Source organism: Blennius ocellaris (assembly GCF_963422515.1).
Source record: "Blennius ocellaris genome assembly, chromosome: 6".
In the NCBI taxonomy this organism is placed as follows: Eukaryota; Metazoa; Chordata; class Actinopteri; order Blenniiformes; family Blenniidae; genus Blennius; species Blennius ocellaris.
Window position 1 is genome coordinate 5,653,864 of NC_137655.1, and position 14,295 is coordinate 5,668,158.

At 47.5% G+C, this 14,295-nt stretch overlaps 2 protein-coding genes across 2 annotated transcripts; one reads left to right on the forward strand and one right to left on the reverse strand.

Annotated features, from left to right (window-relative positions):
* Window positions 1–3,674: 3,674 nt before the first annotated feature.
* mstnb (myostatin b) lies at window positions 3,675–7,350 on the reverse strand. The gene is made up of 3 exons (XM_080497575.1): window positions 6,846–7,350; window positions 6,088–6,458; window positions 3,675–5,300 (listed from the first exon to the last, which is right to left on the reverse strand). The coding sequence occupies exons 1-3, from the start codon at window positions 7,222–7,224 to the stop codon at window positions 4,920–4,922; spliced, it is 1,131 nt and encodes a 376-aa protein (XP_080353701.1). The 5' UTR covers window positions 7,225–7,350; the 3' UTR covers window positions 3,675–4,919.
* A 1,812-nt stretch (window positions 7,351–9,162) lies between these two features.
* Window positions 9,163–10,714, forward strand: akap19 (A-kinase anchoring protein 19; the record flags this gene model as incomplete). Its single annotated transcript, XM_080498660.1, has 2 exons — window positions 9,163–9,557; window positions 10,290–10,714. Exon 2 carries the CDS (start codon window positions 10,445–10,447, stop codon window positions 10,712–10,714), a length of 270 nt encoding a protein of 89 aa, XP_080354786.1. The 5' UTR covers window positions 9,163–9,557; window positions 10,290–10,444.
* Window positions 10,715–14,295: the final 3,581 nt, after the last annotated feature.

Here is a 14,295-nt window from a genome sequence, read left to right on the forward strand (position 1 = left end):
GAGCCAACATGTCTATGAGTGGCTGCATGGTCTGTTGAACTGATAAAGTGAGATGTCTTCCTACACGTATAGAGTTACCACGCATCCTGTTATTCAGTCTTGTTGGAACGCTGTGAAATTCGGTGCGCGCGTTTACGTCGCCCGCGGGACTTGATTTCAGTATGAAAATTTCAGTTTGTCCAGCACTTTTGGTTTTTCACCAAGCACCTGCAGATTCAATGAGATTCCCGGCAGCTTCAGCTGCGCTTTGCATCAACGCCAATTAGCCAGAAACGAGGTGGAAAGCGCTGCGCGACGTTGGCACCGCCGTGGACATCGTTAGCACGTTAGCATTCCGTGCTAGCCGACTCCCAAGCAACGTGTCGACAAGTCGAGATGCTTGCTGTTGACACTTGTGGAAATAGAGTGATAAAGGACTTCTTTAGTTTGTTTTTTTTTAGATCAAAAATCCGAAACGACGCGCAGATTTTAAAATGTCTCCTTCCGTATGGCCCGACGTAGCAGTTTGGATTCATGTATGTCAAGCATCATCGGTGACGAGGATTTCTACGTGGAAGACATGTTCTGTCCAGACGGTTTCTATTGACTTTACACAACAGGAATCCCGTCCAATAACGGCGTCTCCAGCTGCCTTGGACTACTCCTTCACCCCCTAACATCCTTCTTCCCGCTCTCTCACTCTCACTTCCTCACCTGTCAAGAGGTGGAATGTCGCTGGCAGACGCAGTCCTCCAGGGTCCGGCTCCTGACAGATGTAACGACGCTCAGTCAAAAAGTGTTTCCCAGCTCCTGTTGGGGAGCCGCGGGCCAAGGCGGCTCTCCTGCAGGAGAGTCCAGCTGCTGCTCCGCTCCCCGACGCTCAGGTACCGCGGGTCAGAGGTGGAGCGGAGCGCCACCAACCGTCAATCCCATCAGCTCGCGCCGCCGCGGGATGGCGGCACCGCGTTTTTGACTCACCGACGTCGGGGGAACGCCGTGGAAGCATGAATAACAAAGATGTGCATGTCGTGCATCACAGCTTCCGCTCAACAGAGTCACAAGGAGCTGATTTCAGCTGGAGCTCAGGGGGTCAATGTCATCCTGAGTGGGCCAGAGCGGTGAAACTAGTACCAACGTGACCTTTATATTCAACCTTTAAAGTCGTTTTTTTTGTCATGTCTCAGAGTACACCTGATAAAAATGTCTACGTTTTCACAAAACCCAACAATCATGACTGAAAATGACTATAATCTCAACATGAGGTCAATTTAAATGAAACTTCCTGGCGGAAAAACCCACATGGAAAGAACCTATACGAGGATATATGCGCATATATGAAACCTATCAGCAGTTTATATGCATATAGATGCTGCATATATGCGTATATATGCCACATATAGGCAAAATTAAGGTGCATATATGTGGCCATATACAGGCCATATAGGTCTCCTGTACTGCTTCTTTATTTCCACATATATATATATTTAGCCCATATCTCACTTTGGCAACTGTCATACAGGATCAAGGCAATAACTAAGAACTAACTATAAAACAATTATGCAAGAAGAACATATAGGTGACATTTGCCAAAGTGAGATATGGGCTCTATATATGTGGAAATAAAGAAGCAGTACAGGAGACCTATATGGCCTGTATATTCACATAAATGCACCTCAATTTTGCCTATATGTGGCATATATACGCATATATGTGCAAATAAACTGCTTATAGGTTTCATATAGGCGCATATATCCTCGTATAGGTTCTTTCCATGTGGGACTACCAAGCAATTTACTAAAACAGAATAATTGGGTTGTGTTTGAACAATACACTTTGGTTTTGACAATAGCAATGGAAAAGCAATGATGTGTACCAGATGCAGTATAAGCCAGATGTTCAACTCGACACGGCGACACTGAAGAGGAAGTGGTTAAATTTGGTGGTTGGGTAATTAATGGTGTGATTGTGTGTTTCCTTCTTGTGTTCACTCCTTCCGATAACGGCTGGTTTGACCTTCCCTCCTGGTTTCATGTCAAATTCTTCCAGGAGAGTTGCAGGTGTAGTCAGCATCCTGGTTATTTCGCAACGGAGTCATGCTGTCAGAACACGTGCAGAATGTGTTTTAACATTGTTTTGGTTTTTTTCTCTCTCTCTCTCTCTCTCTCTCTTTTTCTGGAACGAGAAAGTTGTGTTTTTAAAGAAGTGATGGTCTGAATCGCAGCGTTTTGAAGGATCAGATCACGGAACACGCTAGATTTATTTGTCATCACGACGGCTTATACAAAATACATTGCAGAAATAACTTCACCCATGGACTGTGTGTAGATCCTGAACCACAGCAGTGAATTTAAACACCGAATATGATTGGATCTGCGCATACAGAGATTTCTGAGAATTTTAGTGATGTTGTTTGCTGTACATATTGAAATTCCTATTTTCTTTTCTCTCTGGTCCACTACTTATTGCAAACTCATGCTTCGCGTCATCGACCTGGTGTTGTTTTCGATTTCAAACTTACAGCTTTCGCTCTAAAGCATTCAGCTTCAAGGGAACTCACATGTTCCATCTTCCCACTATTTACAAAATAGAAATAGGAGTGAAATGAGTTGCTCGGGTTCTGTTCCGACAGACGGTGAACCGACGCCCCCCTCATAGCGGACGTGGCCGTAAGGCCGAGACTTTGGCTCTGGAGAATCCTGAAAGCAGGAATAACAGGCATCTGTGTATCTTTACACCCTTCAATAGTTATTTTTTCTTTAAAAAGTGTGCATGATTAGTCGCATTGCAAACAGCACTGACTGTAAATTGCCGCTATCCGCCTCTGCTCCACCTGAAATCATCAATCAAATTTAGATTTGGTATTAAAATGTGCCTTCTGCCCTCGGGAGCGGACGGTGATTTACAGCTCTTTCCCTGTGACTCTGTCCCGTGCGGCTGCGAAGCCGAGCAGGGGAGCAGAAGCTTCGGCGGATCCACTCTGACCTTGTGGCACTTTTCCAGCTCTCGGCGGGGGGGAGAGGAAGTAGGCTCTCGCGGGCGGCGCTCCACTCGGCCCTCTCTTACCCGGGGGCGGAAGTCGGGCCATCGGCGAGGCCGTCACGCTGTCAGAGCGCCGCCGAGTTCAACGTCCCCTCATTAGACTGGAAAAACAGCGGCGTCGGGGGGGAAAGAACGGGTGCGAGCGGATTCTGGTGGCAGCGACTGTGCAGGTGTGGTCAGAGTCAGGTAGACTGGAGCTGGAGTGTGTGCTTGGTGTTCGTTTTCTGCACCTCCACACACACACACACACACACACACACACACACACACACACACACACACACAAAGTGGCTTCTTGGTTTACACCATGTGCTGAAGACATAAACATTCTCAGCTGCTGAGGTGTGAAGCGGGGCTGTGACCTCACAGGTCAGCCCGTCGTCACATCAGGATTTGGACGTGATCTGTGAGTCAGCACAATGCACACACACACACACACACACACACACACACACACACACACACACACACACACACACACACACACACACACACACACACACACACACACACACCGATTAAATCTACTGTAATGCCACTTCGGCGATCCATGACAGCGCATTATTAGAACGAACCGGTTCACTGTGCGTAATGCACAAAAAAACAGGACGCAACAAACAAGCTAGAAACTTTATTCGTTAAAACAAGTATATAGAGTTGCTGTATTACACCTTTTATCTGGCTAGGTTGTGTGGGTTTTTTTTTTCCTTTTCTTTTTTTTTTTCCTTTATACATTTACCAACAGTGGCTTAGAAAGGCAACTCCTAATGGAAACAATGGCATACAATACAAATTAGCAAACATATATCAAAATCAGTTTTTACAACTTTTTTTTAAGCAACCAATTCGTCCCATTGGTGTGCCATAGTGCAAACTGTGTGGTTTGTCAGACAGAGCTTCGGCGTGATGTCGACATTTCTCCTCCTCTCCGTCTCAAACACGTTTTCATTGGTAGGCTGCGTTCGTCGTGCCTTCAGTTCAAGTCCTTCCGTCCAGTAAGGTGAAATTTTACAATCAGAATATTTTTCAAGTGTATCGGGCAGCTCAGGCTGTATCATGTTGGGTTGGTGAGGATTGGGACGGAGCGCCGGAGGGGGGGGGGGGCTCCAGCGTGTGTGTGTGTGTGTGTTTATTGAATGGCAAGAGTGTATGGAGACTGTGGTAAAGTGGTACTTTCACCCTGCTGGAACATTGAAAACTCATCACCTCTGACAAAATAAGAACAAAATAAAAACAAACAAAAAACAAAAACAAAGGGAAAGTAAATGTACAAGATTAGTCGACGTGGTTATACTCGTTTCTCCTTACAAAGTGTGGAAACAGTGTGAAGTATCACTCCAATGAGTCTCCAGCTGTGGTCTATTTTTTTTTTTTTCTTTCTTTACCAAGCCCTTATTAAAAAACAAAAAACAAAAAACAAAAAACAAAAAGTCCTTGAGGATTCCTGGTTTCTCTCTGGAAACAGAACTCATGCAATGATTATCACAAAATAGCAAAAAGTGTAATAGAGAGTACGTTGGCTACGAGTGGAGTGGATGTGTGTGTATAAATGGACACTGAGAGAAAGGAAGAACATGTTTTAAGTTTTTGGGGTTGTTGTTTTTCTTTTTTTTTTTGTCTGTGTACATTCACTTCCGTGTGTGTGTGTGTGTGTGTGTGTGTGTGTGTGTGTAGGTGTATGTGTGTGTGTAGAAGGAAGAGCCCTGCAGGTTGTGGAAGCGCTGCCCTGCGGGAGGTTGTGGCTTCTACTCTGCTTCTATTGCACTGTGTTCTGCAGGAAAGCGCTGGTGAACTGCTGGATGTCAAACAGTCTGAAGTCAGGCAGGGTGTGTGTGTGTGTGTGGGTGAGTGTGTGTGTATATGTGTGTGTGTGTGTGGGGAGACGGGGTCTCCGTCCCTACTCAAGAGCATCCGCACCGGTCGACCACCATGGACGGGATCTTGCCGTAGATGATCTGCTCTTTGCGGTTGAAGTAGAGCATGTTGATGGGCGACATCTTGGTGGGGGTACAGCAGGGGCCCGCGGACCCCCTGGGGTTGGCCTTGTTCACCAGGTGGGTGTGCGGGTACTTCTGCAGGTGCATGTACTCGCACTCGCCGGAGCAGTAGTTGGCCTTGTAGCGCTTCGGGGCAATAATCCAGTCCCAGCCAAAGTCCTCAAAGTCCACCGTGAGCGGGTAGCGGCAGCACCGGGACTCCGGGGAGTTCTCGTCGCAGTCCAGGCCCGAGTCCCTCCTGGTGCGCTTTGGCCCCTCGGAGATCTTCACCTCCATGAAGGGTTGCTGGGAAAAAAAAAAACAAAACAAGAGGGGCCGCGTGTGAACACCTTCAAACCTTCAAAAGGTTGTTTTTTTTCCGTCTTTTGCCCGAAGAGCTTGCAAGCTTTTCCTCCTTTTCAACCCGCCGCTCCCTGGCTGTCACTTTTCAAACACGGCAGACGGTAATATTATGAAACTTTGAGTTGTAGAGAAATCGAATCATCTGATGGTTGGTTACACACAGCTGTCAAAAGTATTCTAATTGTCCCGGAGCCAAACAATCTGAGCCGCGTGATAGCGGCAGTGTGTTTGTGCATGCGGGCAATTACTCTGATTTGCACAGTCACACAGAATACTGTAAGGAATGTGGAGCAGGTGAACTTTTATGTAATCCAGCAATAAGATTTGAGGTTCTTGGGGACCGGGCATGGGTCCAAATGCAGGTGTGCGCCGACATGGAGTCTGTGTTGATTAACAGCCTTCAGAAGTCTTTTATATCTGCAGAGCAGGAATGTTTAACCACCTGCCGATCCTGCAAAGCCTCTGTACACAGTAAAACCTCTTAAAAGCTAAATATCGAACACGTTGTACCGTACAGAGAATCCTCCGCAGTGGCACAGTTGGGGAGCGGGTGGTTTACAGGTTATTCACTGATACGGGAAATTCATTGATTTTGAACAAAGAGGAAAAGACTGAAGTAAAAACCAGTTTCCACTCGTGCAATCACAATGATACACGTTCTCTTATTGATTTAAACTGCCGTGAAACGTGCAACTTATCTGTTCGATTGCAAGGTAAAGATGAACCTCACCAGTCCTTCCTCTCCCGGCTCTGCGGAGGTCACGGCCAAGTCGTTCCCCCTCGAGTCGAAGGCGTTGATCCCGATGCCCCAGTTGGTCTCCGGCTGCCGCAGCCACACGCTCAGCACTTGCTTGACGTCTATACTCTGCCAGGAGCTGACGCCGGCGTTCACGTCGATCTTCAGCGAGCGGATCCCCGTGTGCCTGCTGCCGTCCGTGACCGGCGTGAGGCGGGAGATCTGCAGGAACACGGTGGTCGGCTCGTCCGACGAGCGCAGATGCACCCAGAGCTGCGCGCGCACGATGCGGTTGGCTTGGAACTTCTGGGTGAAGGAGAAGTAGCAGCACTTGGGTTCCCCGTCCACGCGCACGATGGCCTCGGCTGCAGAGAGGAGAAAACGAGGAGGAGGAGAAGGTGTTTACTGATGGCGTGGGACGAATAAAATGCATCGAAAATCAAATGTACATAAACAACGACGAAACGTGCGTAATGGCAAAAAAAAAAAGGCGCACAGTCTCCCGCATGCTATACTCACAAACAAACAAACAAACAGAAAACAAACCCACTTTAAAATGTTAATACATTTCCACTTCAAACATCACAATCTGATGGGAAAGATACAGATTTGTAATGTCAAATTTTAACCCCTTTATAACGTGTCTCATGCGCTCCGCTCCGTGCGTAAAAAAACCCACATCCACGGGCACAGCCGAGCTCGCGCTCACACACCTGCACACACACACACACACGAAGAAAAGTCAAACTCACGTTCCATGGCCATCATCATGATCGTCTCCGTGGTGGCGTGCTCGTCGTCGTCCTCCATCACCACATCCTTGTTGTCGTCTCCCAGCACGTCGTACTGGTCGAGGAGCTGCTGCAGCGGCGGCGCTTTGGGCATGAGCTGCTTCACCACGTCGCGGCTGATGTTGGGGGCTTCCTTCATCCGCAGCTTGCTCAGGATCTGCGACTTTATGGCGTTCAGGCGCATGGTTTTGATCTGCTGCCGGACCTCGCAGGTCGCGCACTGCTCCGTGTCCGCCGCGCTGGTGGCGGAGGGCTGCTGGTGCGTCTCGTGGTCACTCAGAGCGCCCGGACCCAGAACGATCAGCAGGCTGAGATACAGCACGATCTGAGACACATGCATTGTCGCTCAGGTGTGTGGTTTGGAGCTTTGTTTTGTTTTTGTTTTTAAAAAGAGAAGAGAAGAAGCAAAGGAGGCGATCCCTTATGGTGAGAGCTGGACCTGATGCGCGTCTGGACTGGGCTTGGATTAATGTCCCCACACTGATAGGCATCATACTTTATTCGCGCGCACCTTTTTATACTCCAACTTTAGCCTCTTTTGTGTCGTCAAAAACTATGATTGGCTGGACAGGCAACAATGAATTTTGACCGACTGACATGAAAAGTTTTTTTTTTTTCCTTTTTTTTTTTTTTTTTCTTCCCCCGCTGTCAAACCATATCTGGCTGGAGGCTGTGGGCATGTGCTGAGCGCGTCCAGGGATGGATCAATTCTCTCCTCTGGGTGACTGCATGGGGCGCAGAGCGAGTGAGGTGATTATCCCCCCCCCCCCCCAGTTCAGAAAAAAAATTATTAAAATATAATCATTAAACTGAAACCGGGAAATGAGGCTCAGCATATTTTAGACGTTTTTATTTTTTTTAGAATAGCGTGACAACGCATCAGCTGTGCTCTTAAGTGTCAGTCCAGGAAAAAAACGAAAGTTACAATCGTTTTACAAATTCTGCATCAGGTTGTGAAAAGATATTTCAACCTTCCATCCCCTCAGAAAAAAAAAGATAGAGCCATGTCATCATACACAGTTAATACATCAATATTAAAATATATATATATATCCGTTGAAACTCCTTCAGCAAAGGATCATGGAATGAAAAGATGAGGGGATAGCGCCACCGCGTGGTAACACATCAGAATCCACAACAGGTGGATTATTGATTGACGCGTCACTCCACCAATCAAAAGGTTCTTGTGTTTGTACAAAATGAAGGAAAACTACAAAAGGTGAGCAGTTTTAGAGCAAACATGAGCATTATATTTAAATTTCACCCTCTAAAGCCTTGAAAGAGTACATCCTGTTTAATCTTACACATTGAAAGGGGGATGATTTCTTATAGATCTTCCAGAACAACGTTTCATTCTTCATCTGTTAAATGAAAGTTTTAAGATCGGACTCCCAAGTTGACTTGAGGTTGGAACCCTTGCCAGTCACACTTTTAAGTAATAATGAAAGGAATAGAGAGGCTCATCTTTTAACATCTGCTTTGAGTTGGTCCAGCCAGGGACTACTGTTCATTAACACTGCAGCCTCGGGATGGAGATTTATATATACGATACATTTATTAGTAAAGCCCAACGTCTTAGTAAATGGGGGGAAAAAAAACAAAAAACACACTCAACCCATGTGAAAAGCCTTTGCAATGTCTAAGGAGAAGGCAGCTGCAGGGTGATTATTATTTTGCGTGGCCCCCCTGATTTTAATTTGAACAAGGACGATTATAAAATCTGTGTATAGGTGTGGGTATGTTCATATATAGGTTATTTATATTGTGTAAATATATTGTCATTAGTGAAAAAAGTAATTATTTATATAGATCATCAATAAGGGTTATATATGGCTATATATATGTATATAATGTGTACTAGTGTGCATATGTGGTTGCACACAAGTTTTTGACATTAATAGTCTGACATTATCAACACAGCTCAGTCTTGGCTTTATTTATTACTTATTGATTTCTACGTTTGGTTAAATTGTATTTAGATTCAAGAAACATGTTCAATTAATGTTTTGTTTGATTATAGTCTCAATTTTATCCTCTGTAGTTTCTGAAAGTGACCGCCAGATGGCAGTGTTGCACCGGGTAGCAGCTCGGCTTGCATCCGCCTGGGAGCGTCGTGTTGCCGGACTCAGACCTCCGTCGGTCTCCGCGCTGCGAAGCTCAGCTCGTCTGTGACCGAGGAGGAGGCAGCAGGCAAGTCCGCCTTCTCTCACTCCTCGGAGAGGTTCTCAAACCCTCACTGCTGGAATATTAGTCGGCAGATCTGCAGAATCTGCAGCAACTTGGAAGACATTCGTGCTTGTTGACGCGCTGCAGACCGAAAATAAAACCCTGAAGTTGGATCGTTCGGATGCTGTTTGAGGAGCAGGAGGAAGTGGGACCGCATCAGATTGATGTGCTGATTATTACTCACTTCAACGACCTTGGATTATTTCCCCCTGTTGCTAGATTTTTTTTTTTAATTCTGTATTTCAGTTTTTGGTTTTCCCCCCCTGGAGGAATGGAGAGCTTTCTTTGGCACTCTGTTGAAAGTATGTAGAGCTGCTCAGGATCACAACACCAATCTGCAAACGCTCAGATTAAGTGTCATCTTTTGCACAGATCTGGAAGCGGAGCCTCGCAGCAGGTGGACAGAGGAGCTCCTCACATTGTGTTCAGACAACTCAGTTTTGTCAGGTGTGTGTGGCCCGGCTGACCGATGCTTTCACAGTTCTGGCTGCACGATCACGTCCAGACAAGCCTTGGAAGCCCAGGGATGTGATGTGGATGTCAGGGGATTTGCTGTGTTGCTGCCTGCACCTCTAACCGCTGTTTTGCTCCTTTACTCTGCTCTGGATGAATCATTCATGGCCCCTGGTGTTTGTTTGGGATTGGAAGCTTTCTGAATGAAGCACATGTTGGGGGGGGGGGCACTGGAGTCCCAGAAACGGGGAGCCGTCACGGCGAATCAGGCTAGCCGGGCTCGGTTAGTGGAACAGATGGGAGACACGGGCTTACAAACAGAACAGCATCAGTGCACTCAGGGCCGGAGACAGACGTCCCCGTGTCAAGCTATACAAAATAGGGCGCGGGATTGAGTCATAAAACACTGTGAGGTAGGGAGGAGGAGGAGGAGGAGGAGGAGGAGGAGGAGGGTGGTGGCGGGGCGAGGGAGCAACACAGAGGATGTGCAGAGCAGCACTGTGTGTTTAGAAATGACCCTGACGAGGTGAGGCTGAGAGATGGGGGGGGGGGGGGGGGGGCTCGACCTCCGAGACACGGGTCACGTAGCCACCGTGAAAATCGTCCACAATCCTTTCCTCATTCCCTGCCATCTGGTATTTTTAACCCGCCTCTGAAAGAAAATAAATCACTGAAATCCTTTCTCTCTCTCTCTCTCTCTGTTTCCACTCCTCTGTCTCTCCACAGCTCAGGAGAGAAGGACTCGCGGCGGTGGGCCGGCGAGCAGGACGGAGTCGTGACCGTCGCCGTGATGTCGCCCCCGGGTCCCGGACCAGCAGCCACGGCCGCCAGCGGGAGCGGATGACCGTCGTGAAGTGAATCCATGCGACATCCTGCGGAGCATGGGGTGTGTCAAATCCAAGAGGGGTGACTCCGCCGGCCACAATGCAAACTCCACGGAGAAACGGGAGGGGAGGGGCAAGAGGGCGCGGGGCGAGAGGGCCTACCTGGTCCACTCGGAGACGGGCTCGGTGGAGAACTCGGTCAACCCGGTGCTGCTGGACTACGCCCAGAGGCTCTCCGAGGAGATCGTGGCCCGGGCCGTGCAGCAGTGGGTGGAGGTGGACCGCCGCTACGGCGACATTCCCTACATCGAGTGCGACGTGCCGTGAGGCGGGCGCAGGCCCGGGGCGAGAGCCGGGACTGCCGTGACCTTGGAACACCCGGGGGGGTGGGTTGGGATCTGGATGTGGAGGTGTGTGTGAATGAGCCGGCAGTAATTCAGCGTCGACCTACTTTCCGATTGGATTAAACTTGGCTTGAACCTTAAAAAAAAAAACCAAAACCCTCTTCCAAAGTAAACCAAAGCATTTCTTTGTGTGATTGAGGGTGAAGACATCTACACCTTCTACGCCCACCTCCGTTCGCCCCCGTCTCTCTCTCTCTCTCTCTCTCTCTCTCTGGTTCACAAGAAACCTGGTCACATATTGCCTGGAAGCACGACGCCAGTGAAAGTCGATCCCGAGCACCGACGACGGGGCCAATACCGTCTCCTCTGACGTTGGAACGTATTAATAGATCCCCCTCGTTTGATGAAGGGGTCGCTTCAAGAAGGAAAAAGCAGGTCCAGAAGCGCACCCGGCTGTCTGACTCCTCCCGGCCTGACGAGGGAAGTGAAGACCACTCCTTAATGGCCTCCCCGGAGACGCAGCAGCTCCGCCATTAAGCAGCTCCGACCGCAAACCTCCGTCCCAACGGCAGCGTCCGCAAAGTGGATCCAGGAAATAATGTGTACGAAACGAAGCATTTCCTGTCCTCCCGGGATCATCGCCGGGGCCGCAGGTCTTAGAACCCTGACGGGATCTCTTCCCTCGGATGTTTCTGAACCACAAGGGAAACCAGGCCACCGGAGTGAATCCACGTACTTTTCCCCCCCCCAAAAAAAGAAAAACGTTTCTCCCGCTCGGCAGCACGAAAGACTGAACCGTTGCGGCGATCCCGTCGACGTCGTGTTCCCGTACGGCGGCCCGATTAAGAAACACTGCCATTTAACTCTTCAGAGAGAACCAAGAGCACAAACATGCAAACCGCCAAGCTTCTCCGAGGCTCCGTTTACGTTGACGACATTTTTGGAAACGCCCGTTGTCCGTTCTCGTGATTGGACGTAGACGGACGCCCGGGACGCTACGAAAGTTACTGCGCCCCTCTCTCTTTGAAAAGACGTTGTCGCGTCAACGGGGTTTGTGTCTTTGCTGTATAACAGAAGACACTGCCGACTCAGAGTTCGTTTGTCGGTTTCGCATCGGTCCTTAATGAATGTCTCCCCGTCGCAGTTTAAGATTTGTTCGTTTCAAACCGTGTCAGTTCTACCAACGGCGCTCGGTTTTAGCTACAGACCTTCAGTGACTTACCCCAAATCTCTTCTCAATATCATAGAGCGATGCAGGAAGGAGTCTCTGACTCCCTCATTGTGAAACCAACAGGTTGTTTTTAAAGGCTGCAATGAGTTTACATTCATATTTATGCACACGGTATCAAGTGAAAGCGTCCATGTCGATTTTTCATGCACGTTTCAAAATCACTTGTTTCTTAAAGATGTAAGTGTCGATGTGGTTTAACATTTGTGCAACATTCCTGACTTTTTTGTTAAAAAAAAAACAACTAAACAATAAAGCAATTGTACACATTACCGAATTAACAAGACGTGACAGTTCGCTCATTTTCACTCTCGTATATTCTGCATCGGTCAGCCGAATGATTTACTGTATTTATATAATTTCCTGCAAAAAACAAAAAACAAAACAAAACCTTGTTTGGCTTCCGGTTGAGGGAAACAGCTGCTAAACTTCCAGATCGCTCTACACATCGAGCATCTCTCGTGTACGAGGACCTCCAACTGCCACACCATCAACCTGCTCAGTTAAAAGTCAGAAAATAGTAGTAATGAGCTCTGAAGCCATAACGGGGAGAGGCAGGGTGCCGTCGCCTCCTCAGCCAAACAGGCCGCCTCAGTGCTTTATTGAAGTCTAAAAACGTTTAGAGTGACTCAGAGCCACGGTTTACGAGTCGTCTGGGTTTTTTGTAAACGAAGGGCGGAGGGATCAGAGGGTTGCGGACTGTGAGAAATATACAAACCATCAACCCCCCCCCCCCCCCCCCGACAACAGTGGACAGATTAACCTCTGCAAACATGTTGTCAACACACACTGAAGATTAGAGATCACGCTGTTCCCTTTATGTCTGTCTAATTCCTAATCGGATGCCATTTGTTTTTGGTTTTTTTTGTTTGCTTCAAATAAAACGGGGGGGGGGGGGGGGGGAAGCTAATCTCAAGTGTTGAAAACGTTCTTTCTTGTGATCGTCGGGGGTTTTCGCCCAAACGTGTGCTTTGTGTTGCGGGAAAAAGGTTTAAAATAAAAAAGGCAAAATCTGCCGTCAAAGCCTGAAAAGTGGTTTGTGATTAACACAATGTTTTTTGGGGAATTTCAGCTTTTTTCTCAGTTTATCTTTGAGAGGAAAAAAAAAAAAAAAGATGGAAAATGCAGTTAGATGTGGAGGTTTATACTGGTGAGTTTCTCAAAAGTTTTCATAAAAACAAGCAACACAGAATAAGAAACAATAAGAAAGTTCACCGGTGTGAACTTTCTCTTTTGCCTCGATACTCCTGATGGGACCCAGAACAATTTCACATTATGAGAAAAGCAACATGTGAGATCGGGACCGTTAGCAGGTCTGCTATTGTTTTATCAAAATGTCGCACCGTGTGTACATTTGTACATCGCAAGAGAGCGTTTTAACTCTCGGGGTCTTATGGTTGGCTAAAACTAAAGCAATAGGTTGGATTTCCCCTTCCGACGGACAGAAGTGACCACAGATCCCACGTTCGCTCGCGTCCCGTCCGGTCTGCTAGGACACAGGTGCTCCGGTAATGTGGGTCAGGTTAATTTTCTACAAGCACCGCTGCCTGTAGAAAAATGAGAACCAATTATCCCACACATGATTAAAGAGATCCACAGTGTGGAGGCTGTAAAGCTGCACTGGAACCGAGGAAACCCTGAGATCGCTTCATTCTATTAATAAACCGTTGGACAAATAAGCTCCTGTAGTTTTAAAGATTTCTGCTCACTTCAGGTTTTCTGTTCACCAATAACTGCTGGAGCTCCTCCAACACAAGAGCATCTCTCCTGAAAATCCGAGGACGATCATGAGGCTGAAAGCTTCCTTTGTCCAGTCCGTCTGCCTGAAACTCTCCCGACGTTGATGCCATAACGCAGTGTTTTTCAACCTTTTGTGAGCCAAGGCACACTTTTTTCTTTGGAAAAATCTGGAGGCACACCACCACCCGAAAATGTTAAAATGTGAAACTCTGTATCCTCTATTAACAATATAAAGTCATTCTCATCAATGCTTTATCAACAGGAATCAAATAAATACAGAAAAAAGTATTTCCCAATTTCTTTTTTTTAATTTTTACTCACTCAGTGTGAAACCTGGACCTGATGGATGAAGAGCTGAGATCCTGGTTCACATTCTTCCTTTTCAAAAACTTCTCCATCACTGTCACTGACACAGTACTTTGATACAAGATGGTAGCAGCCGCAGGTGGTGGTGATTAACCAGACTGATGTCTGTCAGTTTCGATTTCACCGGCAAAGTTCTGTGCTGCCATCTATTGGCGAAGAGTATTGTAGCGATCACGGAGTTGGCCGCTGCAGGGCATGATGGGAGTTCAGGTTATGTGTTGCCGGAGGTT

Coding starts and splice junctions, on each gene's coding strand:
- mstnb (XM_080497575.1), bottom strand. CDS start 7,224: ATGCATGTGTCTCAGATCGTGCTGTATCTCAGCCTGCTGATCGTTCTG. Junction 6,459..6,845: donor CATGATGATGGCCATGGAAC/GTGAGTTTGACT, acceptor TCCTCTCTGCAG/CCGAGGCCATCGTGCGCGTG. Junction 5,301..6,087: donor AGCCGGGAGAGGAAGGACTG/GTGAGGTTCATC, acceptor TTTTTTTCCCAG/CAACCCTTCATGGAGGTGAA.